Source organism: Archocentrus centrarchus, unplaced genomic scaffold (genome assembly GCF_007364275.1).
Source record: "Archocentrus centrarchus isolate MPI-CPG fArcCen1 unplaced genomic scaffold, fArcCen1 scaffold_50_ctg1, whole genome shotgun sequence".
Taxonomy (NCBI): domain Eukaryota; kingdom Metazoa; phylum Chordata; class Actinopteri; order Cichliformes; family Cichlidae; genus Archocentrus; species Archocentrus centrarchus.
Genome location: NW_022060273.1, coordinates 492,179 through 515,317, shown reverse-complemented (window position 1 = coordinate 515,317; position 23,139 = coordinate 492,179). Strand labels below are relative to the sequence as shown.

General features: G+C 42.2%; 1 protein-coding gene across 5 annotated transcripts in view; it reads left to right on the top strand.

Annotated features, from left to right (window-relative positions):
- ltbp1 (latent transforming growth factor beta binding protein 1) overlaps window positions 1–23,139 on the top strand; it is a 163,781-nt gene that overhangs the window by 54,588 nt on the left and 86,054 nt on the right. For 4 of the 5 annotated variants that reach the window (XM_030725227.1, XM_030725225.1, XM_030725229.1 and 1 more), the window contains exons 4-5: window positions 9,360–9,511; window positions 22,348–22,515. In XM_030725227.1, coding sequence (XP_030581087.1) covers window positions 9,360–9,511; window positions 22,348–22,515 — 320 coding nt within the window. The remainder of the gene's footprint in view (window positions 1–9,359; window positions 9,512–22,347; window positions 22,516–23,139) is intronic. The other variant, XM_030725226.1, reaches the window with a different exon arrangement.

Below are 23,139 nucleotides of genomic sequence, written 5' to 3'. Positions count from 1 at the left end.
CAGCAGCTGTCCCTGCTACAGCAGCTGTCCCTCCTACATTAGCTGTCACTGCTACAGTAGCTGTCCCTGCTACAGCAGCTGTCCCTCCTACATTAGCTGTCCCTGCTACAGTAGCTGTCTCTGCTACAGTAGCTGTCCCTGCTACAGCGTCCCTGCTACAGGAGCTGTCCCTGCTACAGCGTCCCTGATACAGGAGCTGTCCCTGCTACAGGAGCTGTCCCTGCTACAGCGTCCCTGATACAGGAGCTGTCCCTGCTACAGTAGCTGTCTCTGCTACAGGAGCTGTCCCTGCTACAGCAGCTGACTCTGCTACAGTAGCTGTCTCTGCTACAGTAGCTGTCCCTGCTACAGCGTCCCTGCTACAGAAGCTGTCCCTCTACAGTAGCTATCCCTGCTACAGCGTCCCTGCTACAGGAGCTGTCCCTGCTACAGTAGCTGTCCCTGCTACAGTAGCTGTCTCTGCTACAGTAGCTGTCCCTGCTACAGCGTCCCTGCTACAGAAGCTGTCCCTCTACAGTAGCTGTCCCTGCTACAGCATCCCTGCTACAGCAGCTGTCTCTGCTACAGTAGCTGTCCCTGCTACAGTAGCTGTCCCTGCTACAGCATCCCTGCTACAGGAGCTGTCCCTGCTACAGTAGCTGTCCCTGCTACAGTGTCCCTGCTACAGTAGCTGTCTCTGCTACAGCAGCTGTCCCTGCTACAGGAGCTGTCACTGCTACAGGAGCTGTCTCTGCTACAGTAGCTGTCCCTGCTACAGCATCCCTGCTACAGGAGCTGTCTCTGCTACAGCATCCCTGCTACAGTAGCTGTCCCTGCTACAGGAGCTGTCCCTGCTACAGCAGCTGTCTCTGCTACAGTAGCTGTCCCTGCTACAGCATCCCTGCTACAGTAGCTGTCCCTGCTACAGGAGCTGTCCCTGCTACAGCATCCCTGCTACAGTAGCTGTCCCTGCTACAGCAGCTGTCCCTCCTACATTAGCTGTCCCTGCTACAGGAGCTGTCCCTGCTAGAGCAGCTGTCCCTCCTACATTAGCTGTCCCTGCTACAGCAGCTGTCCCTGCTACAGTAGCTGTCCCTGCTACAGCATCCCTGCTACAGCGTCCCTGCTACAGTAGCTGTAGAGGAGTTCTGGTGGTGTATTCTCATGAAACATGAAGGTTTTCTGTGGCATGTATTCATATAAAGTACATGCAGAGAATGTCCAACAGAGAAGTTGGAGGAGACGATGCCAAGAGAGAGAAATGGTACTACCATTACTGGGGAATACAAATGAACAGCTGAACAACTGATGGCAATTTTGTAGACTCAAAGTTCTGGTACATGCTACAGTATCACAGTGAAAACTTTTAATGTAATTGGGGAGCTGAATACTTTCAGTGCAGGCATACGGTCCTTGATGTAACTACTGCTGTCCTGTACGTTCTGTCAAACAGTCAGTGTCTGCAGATTATTACTGAGACAAACTCTGATCAACCACACACTAAGCTTTCACACACAGTGTAGATATTCCTGCTTTCCCTCCGTGAAGACCTCCTGCCCTCGCTAGTATGTGTGAGGGCACTGGTGAGGTTCAGCGGGTTCATTACGATAGACCAGAGTATGTCAGCTCTCGTGGGGAAGACTTGGAGAGCTAGATTCAGAGGTCGGCACTGGATTGTGATTGTGGCCAGCGCAGCGAAGGCCAAGACTGAACAGATTCAGCCCTCCCTGCTCTCGCACACATGCACACACCTCCCTTCTTTGACCATGACTCACCAATTGATCTGTTTATGTGGAAATTAAAAAAAAAATCTCCTGATGTTAAAGACCAGCAGGCTTCAGACAGCCTCCAAGCTTTGGTTGTACTTTTTTTTTTTAACCATTGGATTCATTGCCAGTGCATGTGGTTGTGCCAGATATTTTCTCAAGGCCGGATTAAAATCTCTTTGTAATCTTATCCTGCTGTTATATTCTCCCTGTCTCACAGCTCAGATTTGAACAGTGGTGTGTTTGTGTTCCTATATTTAGGACTTTCATTTAATTAGCTGCTGGTCTGTTGCTTTACAGTAGTTGTAAAAAGTTATACACAGGATAAACAACTCAGGGTTCAGTATCTTACCCAAGGAAACTTTGGCATGCCAAGTGGAGTAGCCAGGGATCTAACAATTGACCTTCCAATTGGTAGACAACCCGCTCTACCTACTAAGCCACAGTTGCTTATATAGAATGCAAAGAGAAGGACACAGATTTACAATATTGAGAAATCACTCCATATAACAGCCATCTTCAGGTCATACCACAGCATTTCAGTAGAGTTATATTTAGGACCAAAATCTGAATATTGTCCTTTTCTCTTGATGATTTCCTTGTGTGCTTTGGGCACAGAAGTCCTGTTTATGTGCAGGATGTGCTGCACCAAAATGTGTTGATACAAATTAAATTCATTGTTTCATCAAGTACTTTTCCCACCATGCTTCACAGTGAAGATGAGGTGTTTGTTTATGAACCTGAGATGTTTCCGTAGTTTTCTCTTTAAAAATCTGAGGTTTCTTTTTTGTGCCCTTCCTCAGTTATTCAATGTTTGTTCTTTTGACTTTTCAGGACAAGCTAGCTGAGTCCTGAGTACTGACAAAAATAACAAAAGGCGATGTTTAAACTGAAATTACAGTTAATTAGGGTCATGTTGCAGTTGTTCTAATAAACAGCTTTGATTCTTCTAGCTTACTGTTACTGTTTTAATGTTTTACTCTCATTGACAGTATGCAGCATTTCAGTCCCGTCACTGTTACAGTACAAATGCACACATTTCTTTTCTCTCCTATAGCAAAACACATCCTACAGCCATCAATATCAAATCAGTCATGCTTTCCAGATTTGAAAGGTTACATCTTTGATCAAACCTGTTATTTAAAGGTTTCATTTAGGGGAGTGAATGGTAAGCAAAAAAAAAAACCCTCCCCTAGCCTGTCTCAATATAGACTGTAACACCTGTCACCCCCCATAATAAACTAGATGCTTGTCAATTTATGTAAACATGCATGTGGAAAAGCCTGTTTACACACACCACCATGTCCACTGTGAGAGTACACCCATCAAATTCATCCTAACAGATAATTGTGAAGACTTCACCACAAAATGATTTCATGACTGCATAGAAGTGAATATTTCATACTCACAGTGATGTGTGAAAACATTCCTATACAGCTCCGCCTGGCTTACTGAACAGAAGGGCTTTTTAAGACTTTACAGGATCATAGCAGAGCTATGTACAAGGCTATCACTTTCTGTTTATTTATACTGTGGCAGGAGGCCTATCATATGAAAGGGATGAAAATATGTCCAGTTGACAAATGGCTCTCCCTCCATGTTTATCATCTCCTTGTGGCCATGCACTCTCCTTGGATCCCTCATTTTCCAGTCCAGAAGAAGGACGTATCATTTTCCGTCAGTGTTAAATCTTCTCACATGCAGTATGTGTTTTGTGTGATGTATTAAAGACTTCCTGACCTTTTCTTTGAAAGCCACCACCAGGAATTATGTATAACTTTATATTATTACTTATATTACATAATTTAATTCATATTTATTTTTAATTGCTCTTAATTTTATTCACATTCTCTTAGTGTGCTCTAGGTTTCAAATACAGTTTCATTTCTACAAAAGCTCAATTTATCTGAAGTTGCTTATTGTTCAGTGTTATTTTTTTGTTTTATTGTATTTTTTTGTTTTATTATTTTTGCCATCTTCGGCTTCAGTGACCCCCTGGCAACCTCCAGTCACTATGGGATAAATGTGTATTCCCAGACTTGGTTCCCAGATGCTGCTGCTCTCACTGGGTGAAATCAGTCACAAATAGGGTGCTGCACCAAAAATCTCCTTGTGATTGCTTTGGTTGCTATCAGATTGCCGCGGTTGCCCATAGTTTGCATTGAGAGGCTGACTTTTTTGCAAAAAACGACCAACCAGTAGTAAAACTTGAAAGACTGTGACACAAACTGGAAATGGGAAACGTTTGCCTTCAAAGTAAAAGTTGTGCCTCACCAGCCAAGCCAATATGTTTTGATCGAGACCTTCAGTATGACTGAGATATAAATTTTAGTTTGAAGGCAATCATTCTCCATTTCTGGTTTGTGCCATACTTTTCATTTTCTCTTCTGCTTGGTGAGTGTGGAAAGTGTGTGCACAAAGTCACTGTCTTCCATGCAAACCACGGGTGACTGAGGCAATCTTTTAGCAACCAAAGTAATCACAAGGAGGTTTTTGGAGCAGCACCTTATACCTCTTTGTGACCAATTTCAGCTTGCAAATGCCAGCAACCTCCAGCAACCACTTGTCAAATGATTGGAGAATACACATTTTTTCCTAACAATCTGTGGTGTCCAGGGGGTCATTATACATCTTTAGGGCTGCATGACTGGGGCTTTGATTTCACAGCAACTGCCAGCAACCTCCAGCAACCACTTACCAGCAGGTTGGAGAGTGGGCCAACCCTATGATGTAGCAATGCAGAGGGAGGACAAGATTCACTTAGACTGTAAAAAGTCACAGTAATTTGCATTGTGAGCTCTAATAGTTTTTCTGCATATACAGGCTGTGGTAATCTGACTTGTGCTGTTTCTGCTCTAAGATTCACTGCTTTTTGTGGATTTAGCCGACTGAATTCAGCAAGCTACAAGCAGATGTTAAAGTGCTGCCATGATTTCCAATTCCCAGACAGTATAAAGCAAGCATAAAAGATAGAAAGTGGATGTAATCAACATTATCAGCATTTATGCTGCTGTTTGCTACTGCTGATGTAACCTAACATTGACCATGAACACCAATCTGCTCAGCACTAGTTCCACATACATCACAGCAAACTGGCCATGTCAGCCTGCACTACATTGTACTAAACTGCCTAATATTTTCATGCAAAGTTTGAATAACACAAGTTATCATTCAGTTTGTTTTTCAAGATGTTTCACCTGATGTTTCAAGATGTTTCACTATCTATCTATCTATGTATATATATATATATATATATATATATATATATATATATATATATATATATATATATATATATATATATATATATATATATATATATATAAATAATGGTAACATTGTTTACAGGTACGGTGTGTAATAAAAAAAAATCTAGCATGACTTTGGAATTATGACTCCCTTTAATTGATTTTTATTTTGCTAGGAAAATTGCAAATAGGTGCAGCAATTTATTGAAACGGGCAAACATAAATAGAAATAAATATATGAGGCAAAAATAGAGTTTGTACAATTCTAACAAGCTTAATAGTCTTCAAGACTTATTGAAAGATGTGACCTTCAGAAAGTCTGGAGAATTATTGCTGAAGATCAATTTTAAAAAATTGCCAGACTGCCTGGTTCTAAAAGAGAAATGAGGGGTGTTTCAGGACTTATGCACAGTACTGTAATCTAGCTTTAGATTTAATTAGGCTTTAATCAACTGAAGGTGCTGGACAGCTGTTTTGAATCATTCCAGCCCACACTGACCCCGATTATAATAATAATAAAAAAAGGAAATACTGTGTTTAATCCAAACGTTGGGAAGTTACGGTGTGACAGGAACCAAAACAGGAAAAACAGCTTAGATCAATCAAATAAACATAATTTTGCAATGCAAAACATTTCAGAAAGGTAGAAAATTATGCTGAAAAATTAGCTCAATTAATTATTAAAATTATGAGATCAGTGAATCATAATTTAAACATCCCTCCGATCCAACTCTGATGGATTCAGTCATTCACTTGCTATGAAATGGTAAATGGACTAGCTCTTATATAGCGCTTTTCTACTCAGTATGAGCACTCAAAGCGCTATTACAACATGTTTTACAGTACATTCACCCATGCACTCCCATTCATACAAGCACTTACATGTTTTGCTAAGCTAAGTGCTTTTTAATTAACTATCATTCACACACATTCATACTCCGACGGGACGGTCGGAGAGCAACTTGGGGTTAAGTATCTTGCCCAAGGATACATTGGCATGTAGCCTGGAGTAGCCAGGAATCGAACCGCTGACCTTCTGATCAGTAGGTGACCTGCTCTACCTACTGAGCTACAGCCACTACAGCTACATGAAAGTGTGAGGGATGATTTTCTTGGACAGGGACAGGTTCCTGTGATGTGATTGAAGCAAGAATGCATGTGGACAAGACATAACCATTAATTTTCATATATCGTTAACACCAGAAAACCTCCCACGTTCAAATCAGCACCCTTTCCTTCTCTCTGTTTGGAGGAACTGAGCTCAGTAACTAGGTTAGGCTAAGCTGCTTATCTTCACTAATGTCAGACTTTAAGATCACAATTCAGACCACACGTCCCATTTGGCTGAGTGCAGCTCAGACAGTCATTTATTTCATGTGCAGTAAACAGGGCTGACTGTATAAAGTTTATTTATTTGAGAAGATAAAAGATAGGAAGCACAGTGTGTGAGCAGGCAGTACATGGGCATTCACAGCATTATTTTTAATTTTAAATGATATAGAGGATGGCTGTTGGCTCTGATCACTGACAGCTGACCAAACAATGATCAGCACCCTAAGATATATTCATGTTGACTTTTATTAGCACCGTAGGTCCATGCCAGCATTGGGGAGCTGAAATAGATGTGCTATTTTTACACACTTGAGTAATACACAAATGATACAACTTGCAATGTGTCAAGACAAACTGTGGAGAACCAGCTTCCATGCAGTCCAGAAAGTGATGGCTCTGACCATTTCTGTGTGTCTGTGTGCAGATGTAAAACAGTGGCTCATGCATCATGTGTGTATGTTAGCTGTTAGAAGTGCATGAAGGACAGAAGTTTCATCATGACAGTAGAGGCAGTTTAGGAGTGGTGTTGCCATCACATCGCTTGGCCACCAGAGAACACGTTTTTGCACCAACTAAACTCAAGGACTTGCTTTAATTATGCTGGCTCAAAGTAATATACAGCTCGCACTGTCTAGCTAATTTGTCTTTTCATATTTGCAGAAATAAAGTACATTTTTTGAGTTGGACAGTAAGCATAGTGCTAAGCAAACCTTATAATAAAGGAGCAGATGACCGGGAAATTTAAAAACAACAACAAAACAAAAAGCCCGTCTTTTTAATTCCTCTTGGTGCCCAAGATTCCAGCGTACTCGAGGGATGGGTGACATTCACTTAATTTCCCTGCTGAATTCCTCCTGTTCAGATACACCATCCTGGCTACTGATCTAACCCATGCTCCACTTGGTATTATAGAGATGAACATTAAACATGACTCTTCTCTGAACATTAAAACATTTTACAGTTAGTATTTATATTGTACTTTATTACAATATGTGCGTTTGGTGTTGTGATTTAAGTATTTATTTACTTGGCCTTGCTGACAGTACTCCTGCAGCCAGGATCCCAACAGCATAGACCGGCTGCTGGTCCTCCCACACACTTTCCTTACATACTAACCCTGACAAGCTCATTTTATGCTCCATGTCACCTACAATGTGTTGTCTGGAAAGTATGTGAACAATATTCAGAAAATTCCAGCTTGCATCACAATTCCTTTTGCTATTTGTGTTGCATTAATGTCATGTGATTGAGATATCACCACTGAAACAGCAGCCTTCAGCGTTACCTCGAAGTTAAGTCCATAACTGCCTGTATTATAACTCCCTGCGATAATACAGCAGCGTGGACCCAACGTGAACTCAAAACTCAGCTTTGTTGCAGTTAAACTGCAAAAATAAACCAAAACATGCGCAGAGCGGGACACGCATCAACTGGAAACATGAAACTGAGGAATAAACAGCCGTGAGGGAGGGTGCAACGAAGACATGAGGAAAGCTGAGGGCTTAAATACACACACGAGGGGATTAGGGAGAGAGGACAGAGCTGGGGAAAACAAGACACAGGCGAAGACTCAACAGGCGAAGACTCAACAGGAGGAAGCAAAACTAAACACAAAGCACGTGAGACAAGAGACTAGCAAAATAAAACAGGAAGCAACTAAACAGGAACAGGGACACAGAAACACAGGAGGGCAGGAGAACAGGCTCAGGGGATGAATTATGATTACAAATGACAAAAGGAAGCAGAACCAAGACTGAGAACAAAATCATGAAAAGAAATAAGCTAGAATATAAAACTCAAAATGGCCAGAACTAGAACTGACAATAATTTTTCATTATAATTAAGTGTGAAATCTTAATTATCAGTTATATCTTACATCATAGTTTTAGGAGATGTTCATGTTTAGAAAACCTCTGTTCCTCTATGCTTCCTCAGCCTGAATCATAGGACAGTTAGCCAGTATCCTTATTTAAAAAATATAATGACCTTTGAGTTCAGTAGAGGTTGAGGTGAAAGTGAGGGTCAGATTTATGGTGTTGTAAGAGTGTACAGTGCTTGGGCTTAACATCTGATAAATGTCTTGGTGACTACCTGACACAGGCGGCAGAGCTGATCTACCTGGAAAACTAACTGGAAGCAATTTGAACTTGATGATGGTGCTTAATGAAAAGTCAGAGGGTCACCTCAGTTCATCCTGAGGGAAATGTGTCAACTAAAGTTCACTGCAATCCATACTTAAAATTGTAGTGATATTTCCCATAATCAGAAGTCAGAGTCAGGGATCCCTTCAACGTCTGGGAAAATCAAAATCTTCAGGGGCCAAAATGTTTAATTTGTCAGTGAAATCAATTTGACTGTCCTGTGCTTAAGAGAACATCCTCAGGACGTATTTTCTGCAACGTCTGTCCATTGAGCAGAATTAAAAGTCATTTAACTGAAGGTCAGTGAAGCTTCAAACCACTGGGCTTAAAGCTAAAGTGATGATGCTGTTCTGGAAGAACTCAAAGAATCTGGGAATGCTTTGGGATGGTGCTTGATGGAAAAACACCTAATATCACCTCCTAAAGCAGGTAGTCTCAGCTGGCTTTAGGAGGTGATATTATTTCAGTGTTTTTCTCTCGTGACAATGCAGCGATTTCAGAAAGTGTTTAGCAGATTTCTTGTGTGGAGAAGCAGAGCATTTTAGAGCTGGGAAAGGATCACATTCTTCAAAGGGTCAATCCACAGTGAGTCACAGAGGGCAGAGAGATGAGGCTGCAGTGCTCTCTATGGGCCGAATCCTTCGCACACTGGTGGCGACACCCCAGTCGCTGCTGTGTGACAGCAGCTGGTTTCTGTCAGCTGTCACAGGAAATCACTTACTGAGACCACAAATTCAAAGGAATTCAAGTGCTGTGAGCATATATCCTGAATAAAACTTTGACTTGTTCACATATAGATGATCAGGAAAACATGAAAGTGTCATGTTTACTGTAAATACTGTCCTCCAGATTCTGCATATGTTGTTTTTGATTGTGCTCTGCTTTTCCTTCAGAATTCGGCCCATGCCCATTCACCCTGGTCAGAGCCAGCAGTATGTTATAAAGCCCAAATACTATCACAGGCACACCACTCACACACAGACTCACATCCAGACCCAACCCGAGAGGCCCATCCCCCTAACAGTGGGACACAACCCCATCCACGGTGAGTAAGTCGTACATTTTCCTGTCTTAATGAGTGTGTTGAGTTGTTGAGCGTCCATTTCTGATGCCCTCAGTTTACAGTGACTTAACTGTACTTGATTGTGTTTGTAGTATTGTCAGTGCAATGGCAAGTTATGTAGTTTACTTTAATCCAGTGCAGAGTTAAGATAAATTGTGCAAAAAGTTAGTTCATGTAGGCCACACATGAACTCAAGCTCAGCCATAATCCTCAGTGCCAGCCTACATCAGCTGATGGCTTATACTGGTGCTGGTCATAAAATCATGATATTATTTTATGACCAGCACCTGTATATATCCAGTTGGCAGCACTTGTATAGATTGTGCTTTTTAAACTGCTTGATCCTGCCCTCAGTTGCTGTGCATCTGCAAACCGCTTTGTAACCCACTTCCATCCCAGCTTCTTATTTCATGGTGTATCTAAGCAGTATCATATTTGTTGCTGCTGATGCCTGCTCTGCTCACATCTTATGCTTCCCATGTATAATTGATAAGGTCTCCAAATAGAGCCATGCTACCAAATTTATGGAAATCACTGCAGATTGAAATAATAACCTTCTTTTGACTACTTTTGGTTTATGTGATGTTTCTTCTTACCTGAAAAGTGCAAGAAAGTGTAAGAATAATTCATGCTTTCCTAAAATTACAAAAAATTAATAACTCACAATCCACATCCATGAAGGAGTTACATCAGAAATTTCAATGCCGTCTTTAATGAATTATGTCTATGTGTGTTTTCCAAATCAAACTGGTTATTGAGAGAAAATACAGAGAATCCTGGTGATATATTGTCAGGAAGTCACCATTTTAAAATCACATCAGAACTTTCAACTGTAATTAATATGCACATACACGCACAGAAGTCATCACATCGGGTCTGACACTGTGAGGATGTGGAGAGAATGTTGCAGTTGGGCAGTAAAAGGATTTGTTCAGATTGCAGCGGTAATGGCATAAAGACTTAAGCATTGCTTGCTGCTCGGGCTGTCGAAAATGAATTATTAGTCTCATTTTCTGAGGGCAATTTCAGACAAAGGCAGGGAGTGTGAGAGTTCGGATAGGAGCAATGGAATGAAATAACTGTGTCATCCGGGGAGAACCGCTCAGTTTGCTGAAACAACAAGTGCCTCTGTGGATATGAGTGGAGGGAAGCTGCCTACAGCTGAGCCTCTGCCTGCTACCCACCCCACCAACCTACCAGCTCTCTTTCCTGACACATTATCTCCATTTAAAGTGGACCCCAGTGTTAAATGGCTGTTGGCACATAGAAGGATGAGGAGCTCACTGCCAGAGATCCAGAGGCTGTTCAGTTTTTTTAGTTTACTGACAAACATCTAATATGTAAATGGACTAGTTCTTATATAGTGCTTTTCTACTCTGAGCACTCACAGAGCTTATACAACACGTTTACATTCACCCATTCACACAAACACTTCCATGTGTAGCTAAGCTAAGTGCTTTTATTGTCTAACATTCACACACGTTCACACTCCAACGGTTGCGTCAGAGAGCAACTTGGGGTTCAGTATCTTGCCCAAGGATACTTTGCCACGCAATCCAGAGCAGCCAGGAGTCAAACCACCAACCTTCCGATTGTAGGTGACCTGCTCTACCTCCTGAGCTACAGCTGCCTAATGTGTGTATGTCCTCACTTAGCCTGTGAGTTCATAACAGTCTGGTGATACAATAATCTTACTGGAGTTATGCGTTACTGTAATATGATACTATGAGCAGAACATAATACTGAGATACTGTGTACGTCCTAATTCCTCACATCTGTAAACTGTATGGGTACAGTGCACAAACACACGTAGCTGAAGCTAAAGCACAAGCTAATAAAGCACTGCAATTTCAATGAAGCACACAAACACACACTGAAACACAAACTTCTTTTATTTGTCAGATAATTCAATTAATAACAGTACAAACAGCAGAAAGGTCCGTTACTCAGATTAGTGAAGGTGAAGCCAGGCACACAGGCCCGGATTAAGGTGGGTCTGGGCCCCGGGGCAAGGAGATTGCAAGCCCCCCCCCCCCCCCCCCCCCCCCCCCCCCCGACACACACTCCCCTACAAAAGTCTCTTTCTGCTCTTCCTTCGTGCAAAATCATCTACCAACTCATCAAAGTTCAGCTGTTGCACAAACTGTGATTCAATTGCAAGAAGTGAGAGGGAGTTCAGACGATTTTGGGTCATTTTCATCCTGAGCTCATTTTTTATTCGAGCCATTCTGGAGAATGACCGTTCCCCTTCACAGTTCGTAATTGGCAGAGTCAAGAACAGTCGAAGTTGCCATATCCTGTAGCCCAGGGGCCCTTTGATTGCTGTCCCCCTAGGCGCTCTAGTCGCCGTACCGCATAGCCCAGGGGCCCTGTGATTGCCGTTTCCTGTGGCACAGGGGCCCTATGGTTGCCATATCCCGTGGCTCAGGGGCCCTTTGATAGCCGTCCCCCGTGGCCCAGGGGCCCTCTGATTGCCGTCCCCCGTGGCCCAGGGGCCCTCTGGTTGCCATATCCCGTGGTTCAGGGGCCCTTTGCCTTCCCCCGTGGCCCAGGGGCCCTCTGATTGCCGTCCTCCGTGGCCTAGGGGCCCTCTGGTTGCTGTACGACATGGCCCAGGGGCCCTCTGGTTCCTATGTCCTGTGGCCGAGGGCCCTCTGACTGCTGTCACTCCCCCCAGCCCATTTCAGTTAACCCTTATAGACTAAAGAAGTACAACTAAAGAAGATCCTAGAATAGAGGGCTCTATCGCAATCAGCATTGACATCGGTATCTGGATTGTTGTTGGGCCCCCCCCTGGGCCCCCTGGATCCATGGGCCCCGGGGCGCCAGCCCCACTCGCCCGGTCAGTAATACGGCCCTGCAGGCACACAGCTGCGAGCTACAGTTGCTTCCTTTAGATCTTAACAAAATTCAAATGTGTGAGTTTGTAAATGTGTTCATTTCATGGCTGAATGTTGGACTTTTTAACACAGGAGTCTGTGATGCTTCAGAGGAGCTGCAGTTTCTGGCACTCCAGCTCCATTTTTCAGTCCCGGGGTTTGCTGTTTGACTTATAATACAATTATTAACATGTACATACTGTACCAAAACAAAGCCCTATGAGGAGGACATCCACAAGACCGCTCAGGGGGATGCTGACGGCATGAAAGCTGTATGACCTGAAAAAATAGTGTCTCTCTATGTACCTGTAAGGTGATTAGTGAATTTGGAAACAGTAATGTGTTACCTTCATCACATTTTTAGGCGACACTTTTCATTTCTGAGCTTCCCAAACATTTAAAGAGTGAAAGGAATCCTTTTTTGAACCCTGGTGGTTTGACTCTAATACATCTGACAGATCAACAAGAGCCATAATTCAGCAGCTCGTGGTTGGTTATTGTGGCTTGTCATAAATTCAAGGCTGGACTCCACCATCAGACTCACCAGGATGTATCTATGAATAAGCCAATATTTTTCAAAGACTCCTCAGACTGCATGAGTGGTTGCACCTCTGGCCGCAGCTGGTCGGACTGGCTTGGGATTATTAATGGGGACGTCAGCAGACAGAGCAGTGTTGATGCTTGGCTTTGGAGCACTGCAGACTCGAGCAGACCTACGCATGGCCACAATGACCCAGACCCGGTTTCAAAATAACCTTCTCAGCTCATTTTAATTTCAGCTAGCAGTTTCTAAATATGTTTGGATATGTTTTTCCTTGTCAATCATATAAATAATGACCGCTCATTTCTGTGTCATTTTAGTAACTTCATTTTTATTTTTAACAATTGGATCTCAGTCTGTGTTGAATGTTTCTCGGGGTTTCAAAATAACCTCCTCAGCTCATTTTAATTTCAGCTAGCAGTTTCTCAATGCCAGAGAATGGGCCAGACATAAAAACCAGCGAGGGAAAAGGGGCACAGACACATATAGAGAGAAGAGAGGGCAGCAACCGCAATTTCCAGACATTTCTATGCAATACATTTCTGGGAGGGTGTCTTTCTTTAAACCTTGGCTTCCAATAAATATTTAGCAAAGCGTGGTCTTATTTCAAATTCCGTTCCTTGCCTGTTCATCTGCTAAACCAGTGCTTCGCTCTAAATGAGATGTAAGAGGATTTATAATAGAGCCAACATGTGCCTGCCACTGGCCTCACAAATACCAGACTTAAACAAGCTACTAAAATAACAAAAATAACACAGAAAAGATTCTCACATCACTTTTATAATTACAATTTAGACTGTAATAACCATCTATAAATTACTCTCCAGGCCTGTGTTGGTTGTCTGCATAGTATCAAGTATCTCCCACACAGTGCAACCACAAAGTTATAGTCTCCACATGGAAGTGAGTGTCTACTTTAAAGTAAACCTAGAATATCTGAAGTAAATTATGTGTGGGGATGGGGTTTGGTAGCATTTTGCACCTGAATATAGCATCAAATCCATTTAAAAATCCCAAAATTTATGAATCCCTTGTGGGATGAAATTTGTTTCCACATGATATTTAGAGCTCTCTCAGGTATTTTTCACTCTCTTATATGTTATCAGATGTTTTTGTGTCCATGGGCTCCATGCTAATCAGGTTTCAGTCCAGTAATGCGCCTGAAGCTGAATAACACTTCAGCTCGTGTAATGTGCCATCTACTGTCCATAACACATCATCACTGAATTTTATTTATGAGCTGTGAGTGAAACCAAAGCTTTACTGTCTTCATGCTTCTGTTAATATAAATCATTAGAAGGGTGGACTGATCAGGAATCAGATCACTGCTGCAGGATCTTGGTGTAGAAACATGTTTTTCCTTGTCAATCATATAAATAATGACGCTCATGTCTGTGTCATTTTAGTAACTTCATTTTTATTTCTAACAATTGGATCTCAGTCTGTGCTGAATGTTATTTATATTGAGTTTTTTGTGTTATCAGATAGTTGTTTAATCCAACCAAGATATATGAACGTACTAAGTGTAAGTAGAGTCCACACTTCACTTTCAACACAAGTGCACAAGGTGTTCCTGAGACACTTTGAGATGCAGATGCTCACTGATGATGAGACGCGAGCGTAACCCTGAGTCTAAAAAAACGTTTCTGTTGTGTTTCAGTTGAAATCTTTAGTTTTGGTCCCACTATTTCCAAGAACATCACATTCTTATAGCAGGGGTCAGAGTAGTGAGTAGTCAAGGGTTTCATTACTGACATTTTTTTCAAACTTTATTGCTTTGTGCCATTTATGTGGTGAAAGTAATGATCAGCATATTCAGAATAAATATTGTTGCTCTTTGATCGTATTTTGAAAGATTTAAAAAGAGTGATTTTTTGGCACTGCAGCTTTTCTCCAGATGGAACAGGATTTACATGAAATCATAAAAAGATGCATCACTAAATAGATATGATAGATATAATAATTTAATGGTCCAAGTTTACCAAGATAACAAAACTAGAATTTACCTTTTTTTTAAACTTTGATTGAAGGAGCTGAAAGTGTCTTGATGCATCCAGGTGACTGCTTTCAGTCTCAGCTGACTGCGGGTTTCTCCAGCCTTATAACGATGACGATTGAAACTAGCACCATTGACTAACAAAGAGCTGTGAGTTCAGCTTCATGATTAATATGCAAATTACCATGATCATTGATAAATGGCCCTGAGTACCATTCATAGAGAATTGGGGAATGGCTGCAATCACAGCATTGTGTGATGGTGAAACATGCACCTTTAGCCCTTGGTTCAGAGATGGTCATTCCCTTTTCACATAAACGGCCTGCATGACTCTCCGCTCAAACCAGCGTTCCTCCTTGTCCAGGATGTGCACAGCCTCATCATCCCCATGATGTTCTTCTGCTTCTCTGGCTGCTGTGTCTGTGGGGATGGTGTTCTCTCTGTGCTGCAGCATCCTGATGACACCTAGTTTGTTTGGATGATGAGAGTGAAACCTTAAATACTTTACAGTACACATCAACTTTCAAATATCCCCCATTATTGATGGTAATTTTACAGTCTAAGAAAGCTAGTCTGTCATTTTTCATATCCTCCCCACTGAACTTGATGTGTCCACCCAGTCAGAAGGGCATCATATCAAAAAGGCCCTGAGTAAGGGGAGCCAAGTAGCATTGCAGGTTAATGATCACGTGCAGAATGTGGTTACACGTTGGTCCGTTCATTTTCTAGATTTACAGCTGTTCTTTTCTTGATCCGAGCAGAGGTGGGGAAGTAATGAAGTACAAATACTTGTTCTGACAATGTTTTGTCACGATACCAAAAGCAGATCGTGAGGCGTGTGTGGAGGTGAGGACCCAAATGCAGGGCTCAGGAGCAGGCTGTCCATCGCATAGAAATCCATCTATGTGATGGAGTAGGGTCTTTGTGCGTTTGCATGAAGGTGTCACAACGACTGTCAATTAGGTCCCATTTTCTGTGTAACACAGTAAAGCAGAGCATCTACAAATAGCAGAACCTTGAGCCTAATTTAACGAGAATGCCGTGGCTGGGTTTTGCCCGGCGTGCAGTCAGCACTGCACTTTGTGAAAGTAGCAGACATGTTTGCTCTACTAAAACAGGAAGCTTGCAGCCTCTCCGTCAGCTCTGTCCCACGCGACAGACAGCCTGTCAGCAACTGGCTGTGCTGCCACATCTGGTAAAGTTATTCTCCGTCTCCCCTCAGCTATCCCTCAGCTCTCCCACACTGCCAAAACAACCTCAGACAAGTGTTAGCAGTGTTGGTCTTGACTGAAGGCTTGGTCAGAGAGGATCGCCTCACCATCACCACAATGACCAAAGAAGCATGCCACAAATACTGTGCAATTAAAGCAGGGATTTCTGGAACTGCTGATTTTAGGTCAGCTGAATTGTAGGACCAGTTCCTACAATTGAGACTAAGTTCATCAGGGCCATGGAGGACTTTGTAGTCTGTATGTTAAAATATGCCACAAGTTAAAATATGCTGTTTAAATAGTGTTCACGCCACAAGAATTGCCTGAGTTATGACATTAGTTATGACATTAGTATTACAAACAGTGAAGCCTCTTCAGCAAAGAAGTCATGATGTGTCCTTGAGATCTTCTGTTGCAACCAGGAACTGTAAATAAATGATGGACGTAGCCTCGGTGATGTCACCCACTGGTTTGCAAAGTCATGTTTTTGAGGCCTTCAGCTGAGTCACCACCTTAGCTTTCTGTCACTGACTCGGTCTTTGTGTTATTTCTTGCTTTATTGGAGTCCTTTGTGTTTACAGTTCCCCGGTTTCCTCCTGGCGTCGTGTTTGTGACTTGTAGTCTAAAACACTTTGAGTGATCAGTAAGACTAGAGAAGCCCTGTTTAATTGTGACCACATTACATGTTTGCCAGTGTTTTATTTGTATTTTTTTCACTTCCTGTTTTACTTTTAGGATTTGGGACTTTTTAGGTCCCAAAACTTGTTCAAAAGGTTTAATTTCAAGGTAATCAGCTGCTTTTTACCCAGCTGTCCAATCACAGTGGAGGAGGGGAGGGACACTACTACCTGCTTGTACAAATAGGTGGAGAAGACAGTACTCCAGCTTTCTGAGTATTCATGACTGTACCAAAAGAAATTCCCTAATGACCAGAATATTGAATATTAAATATATTATATGAAAAATAATGCTTGGAGGTACTTACTGCTTGCTACAGGCATACCAGTTAGACAGCAGTCAGCTGGAGTTTGGTACTTGCAGCCAAAACACAAATAGCATCAGATTTGTTTAGATCAGTGATTCTCAAATCCAGGCCTCATGGCCCGGTGTCCTGCAGGTTTTAGATGTGTCCCTGATCCAACACACCTGAGTCAAATATAGAAGTCATTAGCAGGACTCTGGAGAACTTGACTGCACACTGAGGAGGTAATTCAGCCATTTGATTGAGGTGTGTTGGATCAGGGACACATCTAAAAGCTGCAGGACAGGGGCCTGCATTGCATGGCTCTCTTCCACAGCATGTCTTTTTTTTCTCTCCCCTCAGCCCCCCCTCAGCAGATGACCCCCCCTCCCTGAGCCTGGTTCTGCTGGAGGTTTCTTCCTGTTAAAGGGAGTTTTTCCTTCCCCCTGTCACCAAGTGCTGCTCATAGGGGGTCATCTTGTTGTTGAGTTTTCTCTGTATTATTGTAGGGTCTTTACCTTACAATATAAAGTGTTTTGAGGCGACTGTTGTATTTGGCGCTATATAAATAAAGTTGAATTGAACTGAATTGAAATGAACTGGATCTGGCCCTGAATCCAGTCTGAATCCATGATCCTTGTCCATTTTGGAGCGTTCCTGATCCGTTATGGAGCATGTCATACCTCGGGCAGATCCAGTTGTGGTTAGACTCACTGAGACTATATGTGGAGGTTCAGACTGAATTTCAGACTCTGTACCTTTAAACTGTTGTTTGACATCATTTAATGACTGAATCCCAGTCTGAACACATTTCAGCGTGAAATGTTCAGAACACAGGCCATCTGCAGCTGCATTTAAACAGTTGTTCTGAAATACATTTTGAACATCATGAACATCATCACTTTGTAGTACCTGTTCCTGTTTCCTTGGGTTTTTTTTTTGATGAGTTTTGTTATTCCGGTGTCATCTATTGTTGGAATATACACAAATCTACATGCAACACATTTTATTTTATTTTATTTTTTTGCAAATTCATCAAAAATCTCTTATTTCACTCAACGTATGTTTCCCTCCTTTGTGCCCTGCGTTTGGGTGTGTTTACGAACTTAAGCTTACTTGAAACAGTCCAAAGGTTCACTGCTCACTATCACAGATGCAGCTTGAAGGCCTGCTCTTTAGCATCTCCTGCTCTGTTGACACTAATGGGAACAATTAACATCATGTTGTATTCACTGAGATTTGAAAATAGCAGCTGAAACCATAAAGCTCAGCAGGAAGGTGTTTACTGAGGCCATAGAAAAGGCAGCTGAGGGACATTTTCCCATAAACTTCCATACAAATAAACAATGTCAGGGTTTTGATGGATGTGTTGGAACTTTGTAGACCTAAATTATCAGCTTTGGATGGCACATGAAGGATCATACTCATGGTGGTCATAATGTTTTGGCTCATTAGTGTATATATTAATTCTCTCCAAATAATTATTGTCCCTAATAATTACTGCAGATGACTCTAAAAATGCATCCAGTCAACCCTGATGTTTCCTCTGAGGCCTCTACAGTTTTATGCCCTTTGATGGTGCACATAAACCCTCTGTGGTGCAAAGCAAAACATCAGATAACACCCCCCCCCTGTAGTTGCTCATTCCTCTGCTCCAGCCTCTTTGCAGCCTGGATGAATCTCGCCCTGAACGCTTTCTCCCTTCAAGTTGATTATGTCTGTGTTGTGTCTGAGATGCTCTCCTAACTCCCTTTCCATATGCTTGGCATAACCAACAAGATCTGCCAGTCATGTTCACAGACTCACGGAGGCATAGAAGTGTGCTGGAAGGAGGGAGGGCGTTTTCGGAGGATTTAGGAATGCTGAGCAGCAGGTCCCAGGCCACAGGGACCTGCTGCCCAGAAGCCTGTCAGTGTAATTCTGACATGTTAGGATTGGTGTAGAACATGGTGCTGCTTGAAGAAGCTGTCAGAAAACGACATATTGCTCTCAGTTTCTATGCTGAGAATTTTAGGCTATTTTAAAAAGACATACTTCCCCTGAAGCACAAACCTCTGCTGCCTGTCAGGAGCGATATTCAACGTCAGCGGGGAAAGCAGAAGTGAAAAGTTTACCATTATTGAACTTTGTGAGGTATTGAGGGTTAAGTTTAGGTGCCCTCATATACCAAGCTGCAGGTGGACTGCATGTTTCCTGCTCTTTCTGCCCGACTGGCTGATCAGCATCATGAGGGAGTATTTGATCCATTCTCTTTATTTCTTTCTGTCTTGTTTCTAAAATAGGTGAAATGTGATGGACTGACCGTGGCAGCACCAAACAAAACAGCAGCAGCATGTTTGTAACTTGTACTTAATGCTGTCCTCATCAGAACGAAACCCCAACAGCCTAATTCACTGGCTTAAACATGCAAAATGACGTGTTAACCTTTTCCAGTAGGCTGAATTATAATGTTTCAGACAGCTGTTTGTGTTCCAGCCTGCAACGTTGATTTCTTTAAAGCATGATCATAATTTTAGTTATATATTTTTGTCACACGTAGTTGCAAGTAAAAGTGAACCCTTTGGCATTATAATAATATAAAGCACTTTTCTAAATCACTCAAAACACTTTATATTATGAGCCAAATTTTCATTTTTCCACACATAGACATACAGGACTTTATTCTGTGGATATAAGCACTGTATCTACTTTACATTCACACCTATGGTCAACATGGAGCCACCCTCACAGGCACAGGGAGAAGATTCAAACTCACACAGATTGGACCGTGCCCACCTGCTAACCTAACTAATCAGGATAACAGCAGAAACATGTCAGTAACATGATTCTGTATTTTACAAAAGCATCATTTGTTTCTCAGTGTAAAATTGCAAAGAAATTGGATAATTCATGTTACAAAGACACAGTACTCTGACTAGGACTGGAACAGTGCTCCAGAGTAAGGGGTGGCTGTAGCTCAGTAGGTAGAGCAGGTCACCTACTGATCGGAAGGTCAGCGGTTCGATTCCTGGCTACTCCAGGCTACATGCCAATGTATCCTTGGGCAAGATACTCCGACCGTCCTGTCGGAGTATGAATGTGTGTGAAAGTGCTTGTATGAATGGGAGTGCATGGGTGAATGTAAAACATGTTGTATACGTGCTTTGAGTGCTCATACTGAGTAGCTATATAAGAACTAGTCCATTTACATAAATGTGACTACAAAACTCTGCAGTAAAGCAGACAGGATCCTGTAGTGGGAGCAGCATAAGCTCAGGAACGCCTCTGAAAACTGCTGTTAGTGAGAACAGTTTGTTGCTGCATCCACATGTTAAACTGAAAGCCTGCCCCCTTGTCGCAACCCAGGGTCATTTAAGATTGCCTGATTTCCTGTGGAAGGCTGTCCTCTAATCAGACCAGTTACAGCTGGAAATCACAGATATGCTTTCAGAGGAAACATGTTCATAACATGTTCCACGATGGGTTTACATATCTGTAAGGACCCCATTAATGCGCAGTAATATGTACAGTTTCCAGAGCTCTGGCACGATGGTGTGGTGGTTCCCACTGTTGACTCACAGCAAGAAGGTCCTGGTTTGAATCCACTGCCTGGCTAGACCCTTTGTGTGTGTGTGTGTGTGTATTCTTCCTAAACTGTTCTGCCTGCTGTCCAGACCTCAGAAACCCTAATCAGAGGTAGCAGCTATCACAACAGTGGTTACCAGCTTTTTACATTTTTAATCCAGCTTATCTTTAAGGCTCTCTTTATGCCCCCATTAAAAAGGGGAAACTGATGCAGTAAATCTTAAAACTCAGATTTTGTTTAGTCTAATGTTTGCCCTAAAAAGCTTAAAAACAGTTTCCAGATGGGTGTTTTAGAAACTTTTGTTTGGCTCAAATCGTTCCTTTAAAGAAGTGAAATCCCACATTCCCCCCGTCCACAGTTACTCCGCCACTCTCTTTTCCTTGTTTATTTCTTTTTGGACGTAATCTTCCCACCAAAGGGATTTGGGCCAACCATGTTTAGACTTCAAATCTTAGACATCAATTTATAATCCTGGCACTATTTTTAAACCCAGTTTCCATTGGCATTGGGCTGTAACCACTACATCATATTAAGTCCCTCTTTAATAGTTAATATTTGCACCTATTAGTGAATGTTTAGTAACACAGGGTGTCTTATCCAGTGGTTTTCACTGCCTCTCACGTTTTAAAAAAAGATTCCTCTTTCTCAGCTCCTTGGATTTACTCCATCAGTCTGCACTTGCTGGCGCGAACAGCTGAAAGCCTTAGACAAAGCACTGAGTGCTGGAGACAGGGGTTTGGACTTGACACAGGGATGCCAAGAACCGCCGCACAGGGAAGAGATATTAAAAGATTCAGGGAGTGAAAAAAGTTGAGAGAATTAAAGAAAAAAGCTAACTGTAACTAAAGAGGTGTGTGTGCCAAACAGTAGGTTACACATGCCGTGTACTCTAGAGTAGATGGGATGATCCAGTATCTCTCTCATACTCTGCAGCCTTCCTGTCTTCCTGTCAGTAAGAACTGAGGGCTGGATTTCATGAGGGTGGAGAAGAAGATTTAGCAAACATGGAAATACGTAGTGAAGCTTTTGTCTTTCAGTCCTCCCGAAGGGTAGTGCAACTTCTTTACAGATTTGGTGCCTTCATAGTAAAAGATTTATAGAGATTTTTCAGTTTATTTGAAATGCTAAAGTTCCTGAAAAATTAGGCAAATTTTCACAGTAAAAATGAAGGAGAAAGACAGAAGGAAAAGAAAGGCGAAGCCTGAGGAATGCTTGCACTGGAGCTGAAGGTGGCATAATTGCTGTTTGTCTGTTTTGGAAGAAAGCTTTGTGTGCTGATATGCAGATATCCACCTCTCAGAGACTTCTGATGACGAATTGGAAGGAATCCCAGGGTTTTGTTTGCTGACTTCTTCCTCTCCCACAATTTTTTTCTTTATTCCTGCTCACATTTCAGAGGCGCCACTGGATTTAGGAGCAGTGGGGAAGGAGGAGGAATAGATAGACAGGCAGTTTGAAGTGTTGGGCCGAGACGCAAGTTCTTGAAAAATTGAAAATTACATAGTAGTTGTTTTTTTTAGTCACTGTTTTGACTGAAGCCTTAGCAGATGATTGAAACAAGCTTCAACATGAAAGTAATTTCACTTCCAGTGGCTCAAAGAGTAACCGACGCTCCTCTGCTCTCTCTCCCTCTGCTCTTGCTTTGTGCTATATTTTTGGCGGCAGCAGGCAACCATACGGGAAGGATCAAGGTGGTCTTCACACCCACCGTCTGCAAACTGACCTGCATAGGTGGCAGATGTCACAACAACTGTGAGCGCGGAAACACCACCACCATCATCAGTGAGAACGGCCATGCCACAGATACCCTGACAGCACCCAACTTCAGAGTAGGTAAGTGATCCTGGCTTTTGTTACTTACTGCACACAAAGTACCGATCTGTATGGGTGGTGCACGTTTGCCGACATGAAAATCTTTTACTTTTTCACTCCAAGTTCCTTCGAAGCAGTGCACAGGTGTGATAGTGCTGTAGTGACCCTCCTTAGCTTTACAGAGTGTCTTAACATAATCTTTCTGATTTTAAGGCCAATAACTTACCTGGTGAACATTTTTATAGCTACACGATCAGATATTTTCCTAATGATATATATATATATATATACCAACACCATGGTTAATAACTGCTGACATGGGGTGTTGAAAAAGAACAGCTAGAATATATACAGTTCAATAGACTGGCCCATTGTCACATTACCTGACCTACATTTTTGATAGATTGTGATCAGCTCCAGATACGTGTCATTGGTTGGGAATGGGAGCAAGAATGGGAACTGTGCACAGCTGATTGTTTTATTTAGCATAATGTGTTATAAATGGATCGAGAGAAAGCTAAGAATCTCTTTTTAAATGTTCCACAATCTTCCAGACTTCTGTGAGTGTGGACTGCTCCGTGTTTTCTTCCACTGTTGAGTAAATAAGATGAAAGATGTTGTTGGTGAAATTGAAATAGAAAGACA